Source organism: Zalophus californianus, chromosome 3 (genome assembly GCF_009762305.2).
Source record: "Zalophus californianus isolate mZalCal1 chromosome 3, mZalCal1.pri.v2, whole genome shotgun sequence".
Classification (NCBI taxonomy): domain Eukaryota; kingdom Metazoa; phylum Chordata; class Mammalia; order Carnivora; family Otariidae; genus Zalophus; species Zalophus californianus.
In genome coordinates, this window is record NC_045597.1 from 587839 (window position 1) to 611824 (window position 23986).

Genomic DNA, 23986 nt, shown 5'->3' on the forward strand with positions numbered 1-23986 from the left:
CAGACACGGTCTTGTCTATCAGCAGGTGTTCAGTAAATGTGTGGGGAGAAAAGGAGGTGATGGAGGCTGGTTATAATTCACAGAGGGGAGGAGGTGAGAGGCCACAGACACAAGAACGCAGGAGCCAGAAGAGGCAGGGAAGGCCAGCCCACCCCGTGGCCGTCCTGGGAGGCAGGGAGGCTCCGCAGTGGGTGTGGGCAGAAGGCAGGGGAGGCCAAGGGAGAACTTGCCGTCTGAGCAGCCACAGTCCCCTCAAGCCCCCCTGCCTACCCGTCAGGGTTCACGGGACAGTGGTTGGGGTTTGCTGTAGCCTCCACCAGCACTGCCCGCAGTGTGCCCGCAGTCCGCGCTTCCCAGTGGTGCCGGCCACACCCATCGCCCAGAGATCTTGCCAAAATAAAGACTCTGCTTCAGTGGCCCAGGCTGGGGCCGAAACTGTGCGTGTCTCCTGAGCTGCCTGGGGATGCAGTGGGCAGGCTGCTGTGGTCCGGGCTGTCCTGGTCCCTCCACCACCACCACTCTGTCTCCATTACTGTGCGTAATACCGACAACAGATAACGGGCCTTGGAACCGAGTACATGGAGTTGTCAACTTTATTACTCTTTTTCCCAAAAATAGTTTTCAAACAACACAGTTTTTAAAACTATTCAAAATATGGAAGAAAATATCACACTTCCCTTGCCTTTCTATGTAAATTTTACAGAAGTCTGTATCTACACAGAAACATCTTGCTGGATCTCGACAGGAGTTACACCTGTGTATCAACTTAGGGAGAACTGGCGTCTTCAGGGGCTGAGTCCCCCAACCTATGAACATAACCTGTCTGCATTTCCTGGGACCCTTCAGTGCTGTCCTCACCAACATGCAGGCTTCGGCATGCGAGTCCGTAAGTGTTCTCTTGGATTAATACCTAAATGTTCCTTTTTGTTTTGAGCAATTGCCAATGGTACTGTATTTTTAATTTTGGTATCTATGTGTTCATTACTAGTAAATGAAATAGTTGATTTGGGGGCATTAATCTTGTGTCCTCTGCCTTTTGCTGAACTCACTTGTTCTAGATTTTTTGAAGTCTTTGGCGTTGTCTACACGTACAACCGGGCCATCTGAAGACGGGGAGTTTCGTCTCTTCCTTTCTAGACAGTACGCCTCTTCTTTTCTTGCTTATATTCCACTAGCTGGGAAGTCTAGCACAAGGTTGCCTCAGAGGCGAGAGCAGAGATCCGTGCCTCATGCTCAGTCACAGGGCAGACATAGCCAATCCTTCACCACTGGGTGGGATGCCGGCTGTAGAGATCCTGTCAATGCTTTCCATCAAGTTTCTGTCTATCCCCAGCCTGCTGAGAACGTTTATCATAAATGGATCTTTAATTTTGTCAAGTGCTTTTTCTGCATCAGCGGACATGATCATGATTTTTCTTCTTTAGCTTGTCAAAGTCGGGTATTACACTGATTTTTGAATATTGAACCTGCTCTCCATCTCTAGAACATAACCCTCTCGGTCGTGGTGTTTAGTGTTTTTTTTAAAAAGATTTATTCATTTATTTGAGAAAGAGAGCACAAGGGGGAGAGGAAGAGAGAATCTTAAGAGCCCGACTCGGGGCTCAGTCCCACAACCATGAGATTAGGACCTGAGCCAAAACCAAGAGTCAGATGCCCAACCAACTGTGCCACCCAGGTGCCTGTTTAATGCTTTTTATACACTGTTGGATTCAATTTGCCAATACTGGGTTAAGGACTTTTGTGGCTCTATTTGTGAGGGATTTGGTCTGCAGTTTTTGTTGCTGTTTGTGCTGTCTTTGTCTGGTTTTGGTGAAGGGTGTACTGGCCTAATAAATCAGTCGGGAAGTTCCCTTCTATTTTCCAAAGGATACAGGGCACAATTTGTGCTCTTCATTACGTGTTTGGTAGAATTCTCCAGTGAAACCACCAGGGCCCGGAGGATTTTTTTGTTGGGAGATTTTAAATTATAAACTCAATTTCCTTAATAGTTATAGGGCTATTCAAAGTATCTATTTCAAATTGGACAGGTTGTGTTTTTTTGAGAAGAGACCAATTTCACAGATTTGTTGAGTGTATGTATAAAACTGTGTGTGGTATTTCCTTTATGTCTGAAGGGTCTGTAGTGATATTTCATTTTTGATGTGATTATGTGTCTTTTCTCTTGCTATAGGTTTGTCAATTTTATTGACTTTTCAAAGAACCAGTTCTTTCACTGATTTTCCCTTTTGCTTTCCCGTTTTTAATTTCATTGATTTGTTTTAATTTCATTTTATTTCTTCCTTCTACTTGCTACCCCCCCCCCTTTTTCTGTTTTCCAAGTGGGAACTTGGATTATTAACTTGAGACTTTCTTTTTGAATGCATAAACTTAGAACTATAAACTCTCCTTTTAACGATGCTTTAGCTATGTCCCATGAATTTTGATGTTCTATATTTGTCATCAGTCCTACAAATACATATTTCTTTTTAATTTCCCTCAAGACTTCCTTTTGACTCATGAATTATTTTAAATGTATTGTTTAGTTTTCACATGTTTGGAAATTTTCCTGTTATCTATTACTAGTTTCTAGTTTGATTGTATCTTGGCTGGAGAACACGCTCTGTATGATCTCGACTCTCTTAAATTTGTTGAGCTTTATTTTAGGGCCCAGGATATGGTCTACCCTGGTCACTTAAAAAGAAATTCTATTCTGCTGTGCTTGGGTGGGGTGTTCGACAAATGTCAATGGCATCCTCTTGGTTGACAATATTGTTGAGTTCTTCTATATTCATGCTGATTTTCTATTTAGCTATTCTATCAATTGTTGAGAGAGAAGTGTTGAAGCCCATAACTAAAATTGTGGGTTTGTCTATTTCTACTTTCAGTTTATTAGTCTGCTTCACGTATTTTGCAGCTCTGTTGTTTGGTGCATACACATTTAGGATTGCTTTATCTTCTTGGTGGATTGACCTTTTATCATTACACAATGTCTGTCTCTTGTAATTTTCCCTGCTGTGAGGTCTATATATTAATATAACCACACATGCTTCATTTGATTAGTATTTGCAGGATATATCTTTCCATTCTTTCCCATTCAACCTACCTAGAATATTCTATTTGAGATGAGTTTCTTATAGACAGCCTACAGTTGGCTCATGTTTTTAAATCCACTGTCAGTTTTTTGATTGGTGTATTTATAGCATTTATATTTAATGTTATTGTTGCTCAAGTCTGCCATTTTTGTTTTTCATTTGTTTTCTTTTCCCATTTTTCCTGTGGGTTACTTGAACATTTTTTGGAATTCAATTTTATCTATAGTATTTTTGAGTGTATCTCTTTATGCAGATTTTTATTGGTTGCTATTGGTATCATATATACATGACCTATCAAATCCTACTGCTATCATCTTTTTAAAGGTTTATTTATTTGAGAGTGTGTGCACACGAGTGGGGGGAGGGACAGAGGGAGAGAATCATCAAGCAGACTCACCATGGAGCACTGAGCCCTATGTGGGGCTCGATCTGATGACCCATGAGATTACGACCTGAGCTGAAACCAAGAGTCAGACACTCAACTGACTGAGCCATCCAGGCGCCCCCTGTTGCTATCATTTTATCAGTTCAAGTGAAGTGCAGAAATATCACCTCCTTTTATCCTTCCCTGTTTATAATATAATTTCATTATTTCATTTATATACATTTAGAATATATCAGGCAATGTTACGGTTTTTGCTTCAACCATCAAACAATTTAGAAAATTCAAGAAGGAAGTTTATAGTATTTATCCATATTTTGCTTACCATATTATTTCTTCTTTCCTGATCCTCCAATATTTCTTTTAACATTGTCTTTCTGTTTTGAACACTTCCTTTAGCCATCCTTTTAGGATAAGTCTACTGGTGACAAATTATCTTCCTTTCCTTTTCCTTCATTTGAGAATGTTGGGACCCCCTTCATTCCTGAAGGATATTTGTGCTGGATTCAGGATCTGGGTGACCAGTCTCTTCTTTCAGCATTTAAATATACTCTGCAGCTTCCTTCTGATCTCTGGTTTCTGATGAATAATCTTCTGTAATTCAAATGGTTTTTCTCTGGCTGCTTTCTAGATTTTGTGTGTGTGTATGTTTTCAATTTTCAAGTTTAATGATGATGTATCTTGGATTGTGGAAGAGTTATCCTATTTGGGTTTCAATCAGCTTCTCGAACTTGCAGGTTTATGTCTTTTGCCAAGTTTGGGGAGTTTCCAGCCCTGCCCTCTTTCTTCTCTCCTTCCAGAGCTCTGACAACACAGATGTCACATCTTCATTACAGTCCCCCAGATCCCTGAGGCACTGCACATTTTTTTCTGAATCTACTTCCTACTGTTCAGGTCTACTATTTTTTCTTCCATGTCACTGATTCTTTTCTCTGTCCCCTCCCTTATGCAGTTGAATCCATTTGCTGAGCTTATTTTCATTATATTTTTTGAACCTAAAATTTCCATTGGTTAATTTTCTTTGTTGAGGCTTTTTTCATGTTTCAAGCATGTTTATAATTGCTCACTCAAGAATTTTTATAACTGCCTTAAAATCTCTGATTCCAACATCCCTGTCACCTTGATATCAGCATCTATTGATTGTCTTAATTCACTTTGAAATCTTCCTGGTTCTTGGTCTGATGCATGCTTATCAGTTGAAACCTGGAAATTTTCCTATTATATAATCCTTTGGTTTTAGCTGGCCTTCTCTGACTCTACTCCAGCAGCAGAAGGGGGTGGGCCCCACCTCATTACTGCCAGGTGGGGGAGAAGTCTGGGCTCCCCACATTGCCTGGAGCCTGCTCTTTATGGGGTACCTGTCCTACATGCTCAGAGCATGCTGTGCAGGAGGCTGCTTTCTCCCTGCCTCTCCTCCCCACAGGCACACATCCAGAGGTCATTTTGATAACGTGTGCAGTTCAGCACATACTTTCATGTGCTTCCACTGAATGTGGAAGATTTCATTCAATGACTTCTAGAAAGAACTCATATCTTACTCATTTCAAGGGTGTGTCTATACCTTCCAGACGAGGGTGGCATTTATTCTGCGAGCAGCATTTGCTGCACTGTATCTTCGGGCCCCAGCAACTGGGGTCCAAGGCCCACAGACTGTGGGCAATTAGACTGCAGCCTAATACCACTCTGTATCTTACTGACCTAAAATTCCAAAGTTGTGAATGAAAACAGTGTTGCAGAAAACACACAGAATTGGTTCATTAAAAAGTTATGAGTCCAAGCTAAAACGATGCTGTTCCCTCTGAATCTTCGGGTTCTTGTTTTGCTAAAAAACTCTAAATCATCCTAAAGAAAATAAGGCAGAACAATTACAAGAGCATTTTTCATTATTCTTCTTCACGGGCCCGCTACATAAACTGCCAAGGTCTCTTGGTTCTGGCCATGCATCAAGATGGTCTGCAGGGCTTGCAGCTGTCTGGGCACTCAGGCCATCTGGCAGGTCGGCTCCCTTAGAAACCTGGTGGTGGGACAGGTGTCAGAGAATCCAAGGCACCCAGCAGACACGGAGGTGCTGCCAGGCCAAGCATGCCCCAGCCTGGACACTGCTGGGGTCCTAAAGCCACCCGCACAGCTCACCAGGAGCCCCTGGGCCCAGTGGGTCTCCACTGGGTCAGAACTGTAGGTCAACAGGATGCCAGGGACTGGCGTGCTTTCAATTTTAGAAAGTACCTCTAGACTGTATATGAGTTCCTCATAGACACAGCATAGTCATAAAGGGCCCCAGCCGCACCCCAACAACAGATCTCAGAGGACAGCACCCCCATCAGCTCCACTAAGCATCAGAAGTGATGGGAGGTGAAGATGGGAAACCTCTGAACCCTCTCGTCTAGAACAGAGCCTCTAGCCCCTTTAGCACGTGGCCCTGTCTTCACTGTCAGACGTGTTCCCCAGCAAGTGATAACCAGCAGGAACGAGAGTGGCAGGAGCCCCCTGGGTCGCCACCCCCATCAGCTCAGACCAGGACCATCTCGGGCACTGTGCCAGGGTTGGACCCACCCCCACCCTGCAGTCCTCACATCTTTGCCCCTGGAGGAAGTGAAAGGAGCAGAGTTGAGGAACTGCTGCTCCTGCACCAAAGTCCTCCTTGGTCGGTATCAGGACAGACAAGGACATGGCCAAGGGCAGCCTGAGCGGAGGGGCGGGAGGCGACAAGGCGGGGAGGCATCTGATAGCCACTGTTTGGATAGCAAGGTGGGATCAACAATGCCTTGGTGCTTTCCCTGGAGCCTGTCTCCACAGTGCCTTTGACCTCTGGGGGAGGAGACTATAAAACCCAGAGGCCACCCTTCTCCTCTCGGGCTGGCTGTGGGCAGCAGCCCCATTCTGCAGGATGGCAGCGCTGCAGGAGCAAAAGTCATGCAGCCAGCGAATGGAGGAATTCCAGCGCTACTGCTGGAACCCAGACACGGGGCAGATGCTCGGCCGCACACTGTCCCGGTGGGGTACGTGCCCGGTGGGGGACGGCGGGGGACGGGGGCGGGGGACCACGGGGACGGCAGGGAGGCGCCGCTCTGACGACATGCACAGACCACCCACCAGCAGTCCAGGTGCCCAGGACCCAGGCCCTGCCAGGGCTTCTGGCCAGGCCACACCTCCCTCACCAGATGACCCCAAAAGCCCATTTCGGCTCTAATCACCACTGACAGCAGATGCCTATGAAGTGGGAACATCTACGGGGCAGCCCCAAAGGTTCAGCCCTAGATTTGAGAAGAGTATTTTTAAAGCTATGTTTCTAAAACTTATGATTCTTACAGACTTTTAAGTTAAGGGGTATGGAGCATCTCTTGGGTGATGAGAACATTCTGGAACTTGACAGAAGTGATGGTTGCACAACACTGTGTGTGAAGGCACTATAAACACCACCGAGTCCTTCCCTAAGATGGTGAAACAGTGAGTCTCACGCTGGGTCCCACAGGTCGGCTGCACCTCACCTGCCTCTCCCCACAGTGTGGATCAGCCTCTACTACGTGGCTTTCTACGTGGTGATGACCGGAGTCTTCGCTCTGTGCATTTACACGCTGATGTGCACGCTCGACCCATACACACCCGACTACCAAGACCAGCTGAAGTCTCCAGGTAACGGGGCCGGTGGCTTGCGCCCGGACACCACAACCCCATGCGTCGGGGCAATGCCTGGTCCCTGCAGAACAAAGCCCCAAGAGGCAGCCTGAGGGGCCATTCCCGCTGGTGGCCCCAGGGTCCTGAAGGGGCACACCGGGTGTGGACAACCCCTCACCCTCTTTTGAGGACGGTGGCCCCAGACTGTGGTCTGACGTAGGGTTAGTTTTAATTATTAAAACAGATTTAGTAACAGAGACAGTCTTTACCTCACTTACTTAATATGCTGATCAACACGCAGAACGTGTCTGGGAGGATGTACGAGACAGCAGGGAGATGAGAAACAGAGGGTCTGTGGGAAGGAAAGGGCTTTTGCTTTGCACTGTACACCCCTCAGCACTGAGGCTTCTCCTCTGTGGGAGGATCCCTTCCATAACCACACGTTTTCCAGAACACAGTTTTCTCTAAGAGCAGCTTGTCGCCCATCCCGTTGGAGGCTGAGCACCCACTCCCGTGAGTCGGCACCGAGAGGAGAGGTCACTGGGGACAACAGCACTCCAGAGCCTGAGACAGAGAGGCGGCACCTCCTAGGTCCTGGGGCCGGTGGCTCACCCCAGCTGCCTGCACAAACCAAACGAGGGCAGGAGGGAGCTGGGGTGAAGGAAGGGACAGAGAAATCAAGGAGGAAAACACACTCTCCGGCATGGTTACTGAGCACGTTTATCAACCACACACCCTTAACACCTTCTAAGAAAGCAATAATGCCCAACAGCGGTCCCCACACTTCCCCCAGGAGAGGAAAGGAAAACGCAAGTCTCTAAGAGACGGTGGGCTCAGACACTGGATCCGGGGTGGGTGTGCTCCCTCAGGCAGGTCCAGCTTTTCTGCCCGGGGTGAACACCCTGATCAGTGATCACAACACCCAAGGGCTCTACTGGGTGTCATTTTTAGAGCCAACCAACAGATAGCCATGGGGGTTTCAATGTAGTTTCAGAGCAGAACACAGTCCGTTACAAATCTCAGGACGCAACCATCCTATAATCCGTCCACAACCCAGTGGGTGGAAGGGGCAGGGGAGGCTGGGAGGTGGCGACCACTGGCCGCCACTGACACAGACGAGCAAGCCCTGAGACCATGGGAAGCGGCTGTAGAACACACACGGAGCAGGCACTCGTGAGGGGTACCCACTTTCTCCCCCGGGTCAAATCCCCTCAAGGTCTTTATTTTAAACCACGTACAGCTGTGACTTCCACAGCATCCATGAACAAGAGAACACTAGCTCACTTACTTAAAAAGTCACGTCAACAGTTCTGGCTTCGTAAATTGTGGAACATTCACACGGCAAAACACGACAGTATTTGTGGACGGGAGGAGGTGAGTCAGCGTGACAATGATGTGCTTGACGACAACGGCGTGGGAAACGGAAGGATCAGGGGTGCCTGGGTGGCTCCGTCTGTTAAGCACCTGCCTTCAGCTCAGGTCCTGAGATCGAGCCCCACATCGGGCTCCCTCTCCCTCTGCTCCCCCTGCTTGTGTTCCCTCCCTCGCTGTGTCTCTCTCTGTTAGATAAATAAATAAAATCTTTAAAAAAAAGAAAAGAAATACAGAAAACGGAAGAATCAAGTCGGACCTGAGCGGTAGGATCCCATTTATCTAACTGATGACGACGGGTTTGTGCATCTTCGTGTGAACAGAAGTGAAGATGCCCACCAGACATGCAGCTATTCCGACTCCACACATGTGCATCTTTTCTTGTACAATTAACACGTTGTCCGACTGCTTTCAGACTTGACCAAAACCAGTGAAGAATTTTCAAATATGCATTCAAACACAACTTCATTTGGCAACGAGGTCCCGACTGGCTGCCGGTGCGGCTCCCGGGCAGGCAGGTCCCCGCTGAGCTAGTGCTACAGAGGACACCCGGCCACAGCCTCCTCGCCCAGGGGCCCTCAAGGACCCGGGCCCAGGAGGGACCGCAGCATCCCACGCTTGGCCGCGGGCCAGGCCAGCCCTGCACACAACCCATCTCTGTAGCAAGCAGCTGGGATGTGACCAACACTTTGGGGGGAATGGAATAAGATGTGTTGTGCTCTCTCTCCAGGGGTGACCTTGAGGCCGGATGTCTACGGGGAGAAAGGCCTGGACATCTCCTACAACGTCTCTGACAACAGGACCTGGGTGGGCCTCGTGCACACGCTCCACGGCTTCTTGGCAGGTGACGTTTAACACGCTTCCCGCCTGTTCTTCCCTCTTCTAAGCCAATTTCATGGAGGGCTGTGGGCTCCGCCACCCTCCCGCCAGCCCCAGGTGGCTGTGGTTGGCGGTCGGCACCCATAGGCGCGGTCTGTCCCAGCAGGCTACTCGCCAGCGTCCCAGGAGGACAGCATCAACTGCACCTCCGAGAAGTACTTCTTCCAGGATAGCTTCCGGGCCCCAAACCACACCAAGTTCTCCTGCAAGTTCACGGCAGACACACTGCAAAACTGCTCAGGCCTGACGGACCCCAACTTCGGCTTCGCGGAAGGAAAGCCGTGCTTTATCATTAAGATGAACAGGGTGAGTGCGGAGGAGCTGCAGACCCCTGACCCAGCCATGGCCTGGAGGGGCCAGGGTGCCTGGTCCTCACGTGACCCCATGCATCCCTGTGCAGGGGTCCAGGCTGGCAGGGCTGGGACACGCACCGCAGCCCCCTCCTACCCTGCACCTTCGCTCAGCGTGCACCTGTCATGTTGGCTCAGGAGCTGACCTTCCCCCAAATACAACCTGAGCTCAGCGCAGACATGGCCCTGACTTCATGCTCTGCGGCACCTGCACACTGAGCAGCAGAGTCTGAGCTGCTCAGGGCGGCCACATGCACACAAAAGCTTGACAGCAGCCGGGCTGTGTCAGGTACCACAAGGACAGCTGGGAACCATCCCAAGCAGAGGTTCTCACTCTGGGCCAGGGACCCTCTGCCGGGCACGAGGGAGACTGAACAGGCCAGTGCAAGGAAACCACAGGAGGGCATGGTCCATCCAGCCTCGGGGTGCAGGGCAGGGGGACATCCCCCTGGAGGCCAAGGAGGGCAAGAGGGGAGGGGGAATCTCTGCTCCATGGCGGCCAGCGGGCGCGCAGTACTAAGAGGCTTCCTTCCCAAGAGTCCTAGGACAGCCACGCATCTGTGAACGGCACACACTCCTGGGTCCCCGCTGGGTCTTGACGCTGCCTGGCGGGGGAAGCTGTGCACACCAAGGCAGGAGTGTGGGGAGGGCGCCAGGCACAAGCAGGCACACACCAGGGCCGGGACCCAGGAGGCCAAGAGAGCACGACATGGGAGCAGCGAGGTGGGCACCTCAGGGCACCCATTTCAGGGCACTGCGGAGCACTAGAGAGGGGTGGCCACGGCTCGGACCCTCTCATCCAGCCCTGCCACGTGCCGGCAGCCAAGACCATGTGGGGCAGGGCTCTGGCTCTGAAGGAGGTGCCGGCAGCAGCCCCAGCCTGGACGGGCCACTCACACACACAGCCGGGGGGAGAGCTACCAGGACGCCCTTTCCTTCCAGATCGTGAACTTCCTCCCCAGCAACAGCACGGCGCCCAAAGTGGACTGCGCCTTCCTGGTGAGTGCACGGCCGCACCAGAGCCGCTTTCCCCCAAGTTCCCCTCACAGCCACACGAACCATCCCTTAGAGCAGCTTTACTGCAGGGAACAAGAACCTAGGAAGAAAAATTGATTCTTTTCACTGTTTTGTTTCAAGGAGCATCTGGGACAGCGTATCACTAACACCCTTACACGTATTTGGTGGCAATTTGGAAAAACCTGCTAAGAGCTGGCATTAATTTCTCAAAACCAGTTTTAAATCCCAACACCAAAAAATCAAATGTGTCTTCATGGACTATTTTGTAACGATTGTTTTCCGGACCAAAGGCTCCCTGCTATTAGCGGCAGCGCCCCACCCCCCAGAGCCGCCTCGCTGTGGGTGAGGCTCTGCCTCGGTCTGTGTCCTTCTGCAGTCACTCGACCACACGTGGGGGCTGACTTGAGCTCTTAACAGACACAAAGTGCCCTCCATCCGTGCTTGGGCAAGCTCCAGCTAACCGCCAGGCAATCCGGGCAATCTGCACACACGCAGACACAGGCAGACACGCCCAGATACACGCACACGCTCCCAGACCCTGCCCCACTCAGGCCGTGGTCTCTCCACTCGCCCCCAGGACCAGCACAAGAATGCCCGGCCCCTGCAGGCGGAGTACTACCCGCCCAACGGCACCTTCAGCCTCCACTACTTCCCCTACTACGGGAAGAAAGCGCAGGTAGGTTTGCTTCTCGTTCCCCAGACAACAGCTGCAGAATCGTCTCAGATTTAACAATGACTAGCAAAAGGATTTCAATCAGTTAAGGATTTGAACTGATTTCAATCGGTTACACAAATGAAACAAAGGTGACTGCAGCCCTCTGGGTGTTTCTCAAAAACACCAGCTCCCCGGCAAAACACAAACACCAAACCTAACGCTTTCACTTTCCCAGAGTTTCCCAAATCCCTTTCGACAACAATATACCCATTTTCATCAAATATAATTTGAACCCGAATTTGTCCCTGGTGCTATCCCCCTACCCCAGACTGGCTCTCCTCGTCCCTGATGGAGAGAGTGAGTGCCCCCATGATGGGTGTGGGTGGACTGGGCAGGCGGGCTGTCTCTGTGCCGGCCGACTGGTCCCAGCCACACGGTCTCTGACGCTCTCCTCCCCTGTCTTCCCACACGTGCCCCAGCCCCACTACAGCAACCCTCTGGTCGCCGCGAAGCTTCTCAACGTCCCCAAAAACACAGAAGTTCTCATCGTGTGCAAGATCCTGGCAGACCACGTGACGTTTGACAACCCCCATGACCCCTTCGAAGGGAAAGTGGAGTTCAAGCTCAACATTCAGCAGTAGGGGGGGGGGGGGCCTGCCCTGCGGGCCCCACCAACTACAGACCCAGCTGCCACTGCTCCCCACCAGACCTCCGACACTCTGCGGCCCAGGAACGGCAGGCAGGAACCTGTGCCCCCAGAGCTTAGTGTAGAGTCGGCGGCCTCTCACTAAATCCTTTCTGCTCTCCGACCCCGAATCTGTAGCTAGGATAACAACACTGGGCCGTGATAACCCCGAGGCAGCAGCAATCCAACTAACAAGACCCTAAAGATCGTTCCAAGCCGACTTCACGCTCCTCACTATACCTTCGTTTTTCTAACATTGATGAACTCCCGGTACCCGCGTCAACATGAAGACTGCTCACGCTCTCAGAGAACACGGCCTTATGAGAACAGGCATTCTGACGGTTTGCTCTTAAAAAATGGAATTCCTGAACTGTAAAAATAAAACATTAAAGTCATTCTTATTCTATGTGAAACAGTTATGTCTTTTCTGATAAGAGAAAATATAACAAAATCACTTTTTCTTTAAAAATCTTCTGAAAGTTTCACACCCCCGTTAGCAAAATTCAGACGAGGCTGGAGGGGGGCCGCCCCCGAGAACTCACGCAGCTGCAAGAGGTGAGCGGGTGAGGCGTGAGGGCATCATGCATGGGGTGGGGTCCAAGCCCCCGAGGAAGCCACAGACCCGAGCCCACCCTCCAACACCCAGGGACGGACGGGCGGATCACTCCAGGCCCTGTGCAAAATCCCGGAACGAGAGCATTCTGATCAAACCAACCTGCTCTCCCGGAGCGCCCCCTCCAGCCCAGCCACCGTGCGACCTGGTGACCTAATCCCACACAAGCACCAGTGCAACGCTGCCACCCACGGAGCGACACAGCCCCACGCAGCTAGGGTGGGAGACCTCAGACCCCCCGAGGATAGGCAGAGTCACGCCCCCAGGAGCCGGATGCCCGCCCGTGTCACTTCAACAGGTCCTGCAGGGAGGCCGCCTCAGGCCTGTGGGCAGACAGCAGCCAGTGAGCAGCAGAACTCGCCGGCCGCAGTCGCCTGCCCCCCGCCCTCCAGCTCCTGCTGCCCTCAGGACCGTGAGTCACGAGTGGCAAGAAAGGACCAGCTGTCACTACATGGCACCACGGACGCCCCTCTGAGGCCTATCTCCCCTATTCGTACGACACTCTGCTGTCCTTTCTTACCTTACAACCTTACTCCTGAAAGTCAAACCCCTGGAATCAGTCTCAACCCCAGGGCTCAGGAAGAAGGCGGGGGCCGCCGTCCGCGGGGCGGGCAAGGGAGGGCAGGAGCACTTCGGCATGTCCACCGGGCCCCCCTCTGGCCTGGCAACCACCCCTCGCTCAGCAAGAAGACGGACACAGAAGATAAAGTAACTTGTGGACAAGAATCCTGAATTAGAGGAACACAGAGCTTGTTTAAAATGCCCATGCGCGTTTTATTAATAAAAACTAACAGTGCCAAGTTAAACAAGTCAAACAATTAAAGTCTCTTTATATTCCATAAAATATTACAGAAAAGTTTATTTGTGTTTCAATAAAAAGACTATTGTTTAGAACAGGCAGCTGACAGCAACTGTGCGGTTAATGGTTCTTTGTGAATAAATTTTAAAAGGGACTACTGCCTGTCCTGAAATTCCTTTTTCTTTTTATAAAAAAAGAACTATTAAAAATGATTGACAAATTCTGAGTTAAAAAACTGTTAGAACATTCTCTCTATTTAACGTCAACTTCATCATAGATTACAGGAAGATGCTCATGAAACAAAGACGATGTTTGTTTCCGTTCGTGTCCTCAGATGACAGACGTGTGGGCCTGTAAACACGGACACGAGAGTCCACGCCCGCCTGTGAGAAATCAGGCGGGCCTCCACGAGCACGTGCGCCCGAGCCTTCCACCGCTCTCACAGCTGCACCGGCGCGGCAGGCAACTTGACCAAACAAAACAAAACAAAGAACTTCGCAATTTCGCTGCAACATAGAGAAAAAAGAAGTATAAACTCGATGGAATCACACAGTCAATATAATTTAAGGGAAAATAAAGTCATGATACAGTTAATGGCGCTGGACGCTGAAGAGCAGAGCCCGCCGCTGGCCGGGCTGCGGACGCCCCGAGGTGCGACGGCATCGGGAGGGAGCCGCTCGCCCCCAGCGCTGCACCGCTCCCGACGCGCGGCAGACCCGGGCCGCGCAACCCGGCGGGGCGCGTGGGCGACGGGGACCGAGCGCCCCGGCTCCGGCGCACTCAGCAGGGAGGGAGCAAAGTGAGCTCTGAACGAGAAACAGACGCGAAAACGAAACGCCAGACAGTGAGGAAAGGCCCTGTGCCGCCGCTGACGTGGAAGCGCACCGCAGCTCACCCGAGACCCCGCGGGGCACGGCCCTCGCCCGCCGGCCAGAGCCGCGCACACAGCCGGGCCACGGCTCGCGGCCAGCGCCCGGGAGGGAGGCCGAGAGGAAGCAGACGGCCGCGGCGGAAGCAGTCTCTCCCGGCGCGGCCGCGGGGGGCCGCGGGGGGCCGCGGGCGCCGTCAGTCCTCCTCCTCGTTCTCGTTGAAGTCGTCGTCCTCCTCCTCGTCCTCCCCGACGCAGGACACGGGGGTCTCCACCCGCGAGCCGCTGTACTGGGACCCACTGGAGCTCGTGGCCAGCGTGCCGTCCGCACCATTGGTCAGGTCGCTGTGAGGACGAGGCGAGACGAGGCGGTCAGGCAGAGCACCAGCGACCCCAACACCCCGCCGGGGCCCCGCCTCCACGACACACAACAACTGGAACAAGGCAGCACCAGCCCCCGGGGTCGCTGGCTACGTCACACACAGAACCCCACGTGCTCAGGCTGGAAAACCACAGCTCTTCTTCCAGGCCTGGTACTTGTGGCGGCCTTGATCTCTGGGGGGGGGGGGGGGGTGAGGGGTTAGGAAAAGGGGCCCCAGGAAAGGACAGAGGACCCTCCAAAGCAAGGCTCCCCAGACAGCAGCGCGTGGGAGGTGCCCAGCAAGGTGCGTGTGCACGTGTATGCGCATGTTGTGTGTGGGTGTGCGCGCACAGCTGTGTGCACGTGCCATGTGTGTGGCTGTGCATGCGCATGCAGGTGTTGGGTGTGTGTGTGTGACTGATGAGTGATGCTGTGTCATGCATATGTCAACGACACCCGGGCCCCACCCTCAGCTCCTCTGGCCCCAGGGCAGAGCTCAGGAAACTGAGCTGAGACAGGTGAGCCTCACACAGCTGCTCTGCAACCTGAACTCCAGAATCAACTCCAAGGACCCCACAGCTGTCTACCGTCTCACGAAATGGCACTTGCTGAAAGGCTGTGGGGCTGGCAGGGTGGAGCCCAAGGGCGCAGGGGGGCAGAGCTGCAGGGCCGGGTGCTGTTGGGAAGCAGGCCGCTCGGCCCTACACTCTGTCTTCAGACGGGTGTCTGGAACCCGTCTACGCTGCCACTGTGCCCCTGGGAGTCTCGACAGGGGACATCTAACCACCTCCATCACGCCTGCAGTGGGCCTACTAGCATCTGAGCCCCAGGGTGCCGCTAAACAGCTCACAAAGCACATGGCAGCGCGCGAGAGAGTCATCTGGCCCCAAATGTCAACAGCGCCTCAGGCAAGGCCATGGCCTAGAACAGAGAGATTCTAAAAGCCAGGATCCTGAGGAAAAACTTCTAGGTTCAGCCACCTCCCAGCACCTGGCACAGTGGGTCAGACACCATCTTGGGGCACCGGCAGCTGACAGCCCGTACCCACAAGATGCACACGTCCACCCCGACGTATAATCTGCTCAGACAGTTGTCATCAAAACTCATTGTGATTTTGTAGTATTTGAGCAACAAGAAAACGTATTCTAAGAAACATCAGATACTAAAGGGATACCAGTCTAGAATTTAAAGCTCAACAGAGACCCTCCAGATTCAAGCCGGACACTTACCACAAGCACACAGGGGTTTAGGGTCATGCCAGGAGAAGCCCCGCACCCAGCATCCTCTCTGCTACTCAACTGGAATGCCTCCAGCCACCGGCCTCAACATGACAGGATACAAAAGGACAGAACCACCCAGGAGACTGCTGTTCTACCCTCGAAAAAGAGGAGGTTTGGGGCGTGGGCTGACCGACGAGCAGGGCTCTCATTGGGTAACGCAGCGGGGGGCCCCAAGTGTACGGCACCCACACCTACCACAAGCCAGAGCTAGGGCGCCAAGAAACGCTTTTCTTTACACACAACCATATGTGTATGTTTTTTACTAGTATTTAGTAACAACATATGGTAAAAACTATTAAATGTTAGGCTTCAAAGAGCCTTGAGAAAGGAACTCTGCATCTGTGAAATTCAGCCCAGCAAGAAAGTCAGAAAGGGTAAAAAAATTTAGCCATAAAGCTGCTTCAAAATTTGCATCTTTTCCTACAAGCGGGAACAACCTAACTGCCCAAGAAATTATTGTGCCTTCATAAAATAATGCCAGCTTCTACACTGGTTTTTTTCTGAAATGGTAGTGAATTTACTTGCCTCGTTATAAACCCAATGTGAGTCTCCGGAACTTGAATCAATACCCAAATCCTGTCTCTTGGAATAACCAGTGCTCAGCATCTCACAGACTGACCTCCACACACACGCACAGCGAGAGGGTTACAGTTAAAAACTGGGCTGATCTCTGCCCAAACCTGACCCAGGCCAGATACCCCACAAAGGACTTCAGTGACAACCCCGTGGCCGTCCAACTCACAGCGCAGGCCGGGAGCCTCACCCGTGTCACAGAACCCTGGAGCGTGAGACAGCCACAGAGCACCGCATCACCCTTTTGCAGATCAATCCATTTTGTTGAATCTACAGACTGCTAATCTATCTCTTATTTCAAGAAATTAAACATCTATTAATACTTAGGACTGATATACGGTAATATGTATAACACAATATGACGTGAAAGTTAATAAAACCATTGTTCTGTCAATACTTAATACGGAAATTATCTTACACTAATCTTTAAAAAACTCAGATAAATACCCAGGGACGATATAATTCTGCTTTGGGGGACAGCCAGGTCAAAGGCTAACACCTGTTGATTTACACAATAAAACTCCTTCAGTTACACAGAAAAAAATACATACAGTAACTAGTAAAGTGAAAAGGGGGGTTGCCTGGCCAGTTGGTGAAGCATCTGCCTTCGGCTCAGGCCATGATCCCAGGGTCCTGGGATCGAGCCCCGCAGGGAATCTGCTTCTCCCTCTCCCTCTGCCGCTACCCCCTCCCCAGCTCATGCTCTCTCTCTCTTGCTCAAATAAAATCTTAAAAAAAAAAAAAAAAAAAAGAACAAAGCAGAGAACAAAATTTTATGTACGGTGTGACCTCAAGTGTGTTCACGTCAAGTGTGTTAAGCAGAAGTAGGAAACACAGATGGAGAAACTCCCCGTCCCTCAGGCTACCTGCAGGGGGGCTCAGGAAGTCTGGGCCCCAGTGCACCGCATGCTACTTTTTAAAAAATAAAAGTCACATGTCACTTTGAAGTTTTAGGGGGAAGAAACCATAAGAAAGAGGCTCCTGTGCACCCAGGATACAAGCCACAGCGGGCCTTTGGGGCGCACAGCTCAAGAGGAGCCCTGGCTGGGAGTGGCCGATGCCGACACCACGGCCAGACTGGGGTCCCCCATCCACGCAAGGAGCCAGCCGGGCCGGAGGAGGGGCTGCCTACAGGAGGGCCCAGGCCCCACTCGGCCCAGAGCCGCAGTCACCTGGCAGAAAGCCTTGTGCCATTCGAGGTCGAAACCGATGACGTGACGAACACCCCTCCAACTGATCCCTGAGCCATCTCTGAAAAGACAAGAACACAAAGCAAAGGTCACAAGAGGCTCACGTTGCCATGAGGCGGGTACGGGCCAGAGAGCTGACCAGCCACTGGTTTCTCTGCCGGGACACCGGCCATCCTCCCAAGAAGGCACCCCATCCTGAATTTACGCGACACTGCCGGAAAGTGGAAAGCGGGGCCGCAGGCGGGAGGACCCCGACTCCCCATCCTGGGAGACAGCACGCACAGGAGCGTGGCCAGCGTCGGGGGCTTCTATGGCATGCCGGCTGGGACGCCTGCCGACAGCTGCTACAGTCTGATGCAGCCCAGCGGCTAGGGGGGTGGCCCACAGCACGGAGCGGGGCAGGCCCAGCAGCTTTCTCACCACAAAGCACCTGCCCTGTGGCCACGCCCCCACCGCCCCACAAAGGCCTCCCAGGAGGTAAGGGCGGCAAGAGAAGCAGAGTGCAGCTGCCCAAGCAAACACCTCCTCAGCCCCGCGTCAGGAGGAGGCGCAGAGACCCCCTCGGAGGCTCTTCTGGGTTACCTGCCCACGCAGGCCACCCACCCACCTCGGGGGAGCCGCCACGCCCTCTGAGAATTCCAGTCTCTCCCTACTTGAACCCGGAAGGTGAAATCTTAACTTAACACCTTCATCACATAAACCACACCGACAAACCCACAAAATGCCAACGTGGCCTCCACGCACCACAGTCCCCACAGGCATCCTGCCAGCCACCCCCAGCACCCCCATCCCCACGGCCCCTCCCCCCAATCGGCTGTCTCCACTCTTGGTGCCAAGTGCAGAGGCGGCCTCAGCAAAGGCGGGCCACACATCCAGAGTGGGGTCTGGCCCCGCGGCCACCAAGGGAACCAGACACGACGGACCTGTCACGTAGGGTTCCAGCGCTTTCGGCACCAAACTTCTCGCCATCTTCAGGTCTTCGGCGGAGCAACTTCCAGACTCCAGCCCACAGGCCATCCCCATGCGCTTCAGCACCTCTATGTCATCATGGATCTCAAACGTGTTGTCAAAGTTGAACAGATACTCGAACCTGGGGGACAAAGTCACCATCAGAAAAGGAGCCACTTGCCATGTTCATCGCCGCGCAGGGCCCCGAGCAGAGACGCCCCACTCAGCCCAACCTCCCCCGGCCCCCCCCACTTCATCTGGCACCCTCCAAATCCCATCCACTCAGAAGCGGTGGCGCATGACAAAGCTCCATGGCCCAGGTGGCCCCCGAGCATGGGGCAGCCCACCTGCGCCCTGGTCGACAGTGAACACTGGCTGCTGTTTGTACAAGGGTTCAACGGCTCTGCTAGCAACAACCCTGACAGAGTCTGTTTTTCTTTTACAAGATAAACACAAAACCAGGGTTGTGAGAAATAAGTCTATAACTTCGTTACGCTACAAGACTCTTCAACAATCAGATACTTCTACGAAGTGACGGACCTGCCGCTGACCGTGACGGTGTCATTCTCCACTGGCCTGAGGCTCAGCTGGGACCTCAGGGCGGGGGCCCACCTGTCATTGGACCTACTTGTCATTGGAAATGCTGCAATCGATCACAGTCTTCTTGCTGGTGTTGACGATGATGAAGGGCAGGTGGATGACGGAGTTGGGAGGCGGCGGCCGGCTGGCCTGCTGCTCCGCCTGGCGGTTCCTCTGCACCAGATTCTTGAAGGCAATTTGCTATAAAAGATGAGCCACCAGCACGTGCTCACACCAGCTGCCACCAACCTAAAGCCTTGTCCGTGGGCGTGGTGGACGACCCCGCCCAGCCCCCCAGGGCAGCAAGGGGGGTTGGGCCCCTTGAGAGGTCGGAGCAGCTGGGGGATGCCAGGCCTGGTGCCGGCCAGGCAGAGCGCGCGCACCCTAAAACCAAACACCCCGAGGGGAACGGAGGCAGGCGACCACGCCACTAAGACAGAGACCTCTTCCAGGAGGGCTACGAGAAACGCGCCAATGCTGAAGCCACACCCTCCTGTCCCTTCCGTGTCCCGAGAAGGCGGACGTTCGGCTGAGCACCCGGAGCCTCCCAGAGCAGCAAGAGAAGTAGACCCGCGGGCACGGGGCTCTCTGGTGACACACACCTTCACGCTAATTCCCCTGCAGTTAAAGCCAGAAAACACCCCTCCCGCCACAGTGCCCCTCGAGGGGACCTGGGGCTCACAGCTTAGCAGGAGAGGCGGTGACTGGATCTTTTCTGTGACTGGATCCCTGCTGTGGATGCCGCAGGGACCTGAGGAAGAAAGAGGGATCGCTGCCCGGCAGACGTGTGCCTGCTCTTCTCCTGCGTCCCTCGGCCCTGAGGCCGCTTCCCCCCCACTGAAGCACTCACTCCCTGCTCTGGATGCCTCTGCTGGGGCAGAGGAGTGACCCCGGTGCCCCCATGCCGAGTACACCCAGTGGGGCAAGACGCACACCCTCTGCCATGGTCTGCAGGTGCTGGGCCAGCACGTGTCCCCAGCCCCTCACTGACCCCTCCTGGCCTTTCCCCATGTTCAAACATCTCCCAACATCAGACACTACGCCTGTCCTCAGACCCTGCTACACGTCCCCACAGGGTCCCAGGGCTCCCCCATGCTCCCTCCACAGACACCTCAATAAATCGCTGCTAAGCCATGCTCCCTTCCTTGGCCAACCACCACTTCCATGGCGGCTGCCCCCACACCCCAGGCCCCCGCCAGACAGCACCACACGGCCTCGGTCCAGGGACCAGCCACCCCCGACAGCAGGGCCTGGTACACATCTCTATTTCTGCTTCCAACCCTGAATGGGCATCTCCAGGACCCTGCAGGGATGAGGGCCACACTTGGGGATATCTCTGCAGGTGCAAGGGATGGTGACACATGTCCACCATCCCACATGCTGACCCTTGACCCACAGTTGCATTTCACACCCCTGGTCTGGGGTCTGGTACTCAGAATGCACTTCATACCTGTCCCAAGGAAGCTTCACGTTGCTGCCTTCCAAGGGGCATCCCTCCCGCCATTTAGACTTTGTAACAAGCAGCACTCAAGCGGCATGTTCCCTTTCACATACACGCACTCTCTCTGGGAGTAAGGCCCACGCCTGTAAGAGTTCATGTCGACAACACCTGAGCAGAAGCTCAGCAGGTGCTTGTGAAATGTCCACTCAAACTCTCAAAGGAGAGATTCTCCACGGCGAACATGCACCAAGGCCGCAGACAGTACTGAACCCTGCTTATCTGCGTTTCCTCCTAGACCTGCGCTCTAGGACAGAGCTTGCAAGCAAGGAATGGTAAGAGATGGACAGTAAGGGGCGCCTGGGGGGCTCAGTCGTTAAGCATCTGCCTTCGGCTCAGGTCATGATCCCAGGGTCCTGGGATCGAGCCCCGCGTCGGGCTCCCTGCTCACCGGGAAGCCTGCTTCTCCCTCTCCCACTCCCCCTGCTTGTGTTCCCTCTCTCGCTGTGTCTCTCTGTCAAATAAATAAATAAAAAATCTTAAAAAAAAAAAAAAAAAAGATGGACAGTAAGAGCAGAGTGGTTGGGACAACGCCCGGAGAAAAGCTGCGTGGACGCCCCTCCCGCCCTCCGTCCGCACAGGAAGAGGCGCAGGTGCGGGACGTGCTCTGGACCTTCCGATGCGTCCAGGCAGCAGATCAAGGGGCACAGGGGACGCCGCAGCGGGAGGGAGCCAGACTGGCAGAGAACAGCGCCCTTACCTGCAGGATGAGCTCCTGAAGCTGAGACTGTTTCTGCTTGATCCTTTCCAGCCTCCTCTGCCTCTCCACCTTCAAAACAAAGACAGCGGCATTACGACGCATCCAGCAGCGCCCCCCAGGGACGTGCTCACGGAATCCGTTTGCCGAAACCTAATGGCGGGCAAAGACGACCTAGAGCCGACCGGGCACATGGGACAGGACGGGGAGGGGGGGTCTCTTCAATCTCAAAACTGCACACTCTTCTCCAACTTCTCTCGTCTTCTGGACACAGTGGCTGTAAGACTCAAACCCCACCACCAGGGAATTTCCTACGCTGGGGTTTGCTGCAGGCTGGATGGGCAGCACGCCAACGTTCGGTGGGCAAGCATGAGGCCCGGGGAAGCAGCTGACCCGCAGTCCAGGCCAGGCACACACAGCACCAGACCCTGAGCAGGCACCCCCAGGACACACAACAGAAATGTCCACTCCAAACACCTGCTCTGGGGCAAATCCACAGGGGCGCAACAGGAAATAGAAGGTGAGCCGTGTACCTCTAAATTCTGACATTCCTGAGCCGAGTTGGTGGGCAGACCAATCCACTTGATCTCCTTCTTCTCCTTAGAGATGATGTTCATGGCCATCAGCACGTTTAAGGCATCATAGACTCGCCGTCTGATGTTCTTCTGGTCGTAAGCCTGGTGGGAGGATGAAGCGTGAGTTTTCCAAACGGTCCAGAACGGCTCACGGACCCAGAACACACGCAGGAAAAGGCACCACCAACCTGCTCGTGCCCCGTGAACCCCCCAGCAGCATCTAGATCACGCCCAGCACATCCCCACTGAGCCCCGAGGAAGAGGGAGTTTCTCTAGGGAGCTGGCCTGATAGGAGCCAGAGCCTGCACATCCCACATCCCAGCATCTGGGGAGGATAAGGCGTCACGCCGCAAACAGGTCCGGGAAATTCTTTTGCATTGTCCTCTGAACTGTCTCCGGTTGTTTCAGAGAAACCCAGAGGGAGCTGTACGACGCTGGGGCGTGTCCCTGTCACACGGCACATACTCACGGACTCGTTTGGTAGGATGTGGTTGTCGGCAGCACTGAACTCTGCGACCAGCTCATCGGCCACCTCGTTGTAGGACGTGGTCCCCTTCCTCTGCACCTTCTCGCAGACCTTCATGGAGAAGTGCCTCAGGCCCTTCCCGTTCTTCTCCCCTTTCCTGTGGCGCTTCCTTCAAAAATACAAAGGCACAGCGCCCTCAGCACCCTCCGCGCCAGTCCCAGGGCGACACACGTTCACCCACAAGGCTAGCAAGCTGGGCTCGGGCTGACACCCCGGGCACAGCTCCAGGGACCTGGCTCGTGTGCACAGCGCACTGGGCACAGAGCGCACTGGACGCAGCCATGGGGCCAAGGCTCCCTTGCTTTCTTTAGGGGCCAGAAAACAAACTTTTAAGTGGCCAGGCCTCACATCTGCATCAGCTCCCAGGAAACACGGGGCAGACACCCAAAAGGGCAGGAGCCAGTGCGTATCTACTGCATCCTGATACACCAACACCGCTTCTTAAAAAGATGTCCACAGACGTGGGAATTACAGAACTTTTACTGCAAATTTAAGAACTTTGAGGGAAAATTTGAGCAGACTACGAGCCGAGGCGGCGTGGAGACCACATCAGCCGTGTGGCGGCGGCACCCGACACTGAAGACCGCAGTGCGCTTCAGATCGCGGGAAACCCTGCGTCTCAACTTAAGTCACCACGTCAAGGAAAGGGTGGCTCTGAGTTTCTCACTGGATGATTCAGGGAATCATGATTTTTGCTTTAGAACCAATACAGACAATAATGCCAAAAAGCTTTGTTTTTGTTTTTAAGGAAAGTCACAGAGCTGACCTCTGAGTAAAACTATTTTCTCACACGGTCAAGGTGACAGTATGGGGGCCCCCGCGGGGCCACCGAGTTACAGAGCTGCAGTGGGTGAAGCGCCGTGAGCGGGCACGTGGGCGCACTGTTCCCTAGATGCTACTTTCCAGTGCAGACAACGGGAAAAGCGCTAAAGTCACCGCAGCGCTGAGAAGCCAGCTTCCTCCTCCTCTTCGGCCACAAGCTGCCCACCCCTTACGGTGCCGCCACCCCCGAACCGCGGGGCGCAGCCCCTCTGCAGCCAGACTTCTCCTTTACGAGGAAAAGTGCACCTTGACTACGTCTATTCCGGGCACGACGGCCGGGCACGTGGCACAGAGAGCTGGGGGTTACAATTCTAGGCAATGTGCTCACCCGGCAGACCAAGGTGAGGGGTCTGAAGGCTGGTTCTGTGAGACAAAGTGAGTGTTAGGGGTGTGTGGGCTTCCTACCACGATAGTGTTGGGCGCTGCAGGTCTCTGAGGCGTACCAATTACCTACAGTCAAAAGAGACAATTCAGAACACAATCAGCAATCTCCCGCATACGACCCTGCCATTTTATCATTTCCCATTCTCTAAAGGTACTGCCGAGTTCCATAAACTACGAAGACTGGAGAACACGGTCGCGTGAGCACCAATGGCTGACACTGCTGAGCTAGAGACGCCATCAATCGGCAC

General features: G+C 53.4%; 2 protein-coding genes across 4 annotated transcripts in view; one reads left to right on the forward strand and one right to left on the reverse strand.

Moving 5' to 3' along the window:
* The first annotated feature begins 6339 nt into the window (after positions 1-6339).
* ATP4B (ATPase H+/K+ transporting subunit beta) lies at positions 6340-11985 on the forward strand. The gene is made up of 7 exons (XM_027590420.1): positions 6340-6452; positions 6958-7086; positions 9170-9283; positions 9425-9624; positions 10611-10667; positions 11263-11361; positions 11820-11985. Exons 1-7 carry the CDS (start codon positions 6341-6343, stop codon positions 11979-11981), a joined length of 873 nt encoding a protein of 290 aa, XP_027446221.1. The 5' UTR covers position 6340; the 3' UTR covers positions 11982-11985.
* A 1494-nt stretch (positions 11986-13479) lies between these two features.
* The window catches only part of TFDP1 (transcription factor Dp-1), a 40424-nt gene continuing 29917 nt past the window's right edge, over positions 13480-23986 (reverse strand). For 2 of the 3 annotated variants that reach the window (XM_027590942.1, XM_027590943.1), the window contains exons 5-12: positions 23683-23804; positions 22476-22641; positions 21965-22108; positions 21435-21503; positions 19286-19437; positions 18633-18799; positions 17692-17770; positions 13480-14650 (exon numbers count right to left, since the gene is read on the reverse strand). In XM_027590942.1, coding sequence (XP_027446743.1) covers positions 14503-14650; positions 17692-17770; positions 18633-18799; positions 19286-19437; positions 21435-21503; positions 21965-22108; positions 22476-22641; positions 23683-23804 — 1047 coding nt within the window. In that variant the 3' untranslated portion in view covers positions 13480-14502. The remainder of the gene's footprint in view (positions 14651-17691; positions 17771-18632; positions 18800-19285; positions 19438-21434; positions 21504-21964; positions 22109-22475; positions 22642-23682; positions 23805-23986) is intronic. The other variant, XM_027590944.1, reaches the window with a different exon arrangement.

Excerpts from the sequence above, each read along its gene's own strand:
- ATP4B (XM_027590420.1), top strand. The coding sequence starts at position 6,341 with ATGGCAGCGCTGCAGGAGCAAAAGTCATGCAGCCAGCGAATGGAGGAA. Across the intron at positions 9,284-9,424 it reads GCTCCACGGCTTCTTGGCAG|GCTACTCGCCAGCGTCCCAG; the intron begins GTGACGTTTAAC and ends CTGTCCCAGCAG. Across the intron at positions 10,668-11,262 it reads AAGTGGACTGCGCCTTCCTG|GACCAGCACAAGAATGCCCG; the intron begins GTGAGTGCACGG and ends ACTCGCCCCCAG.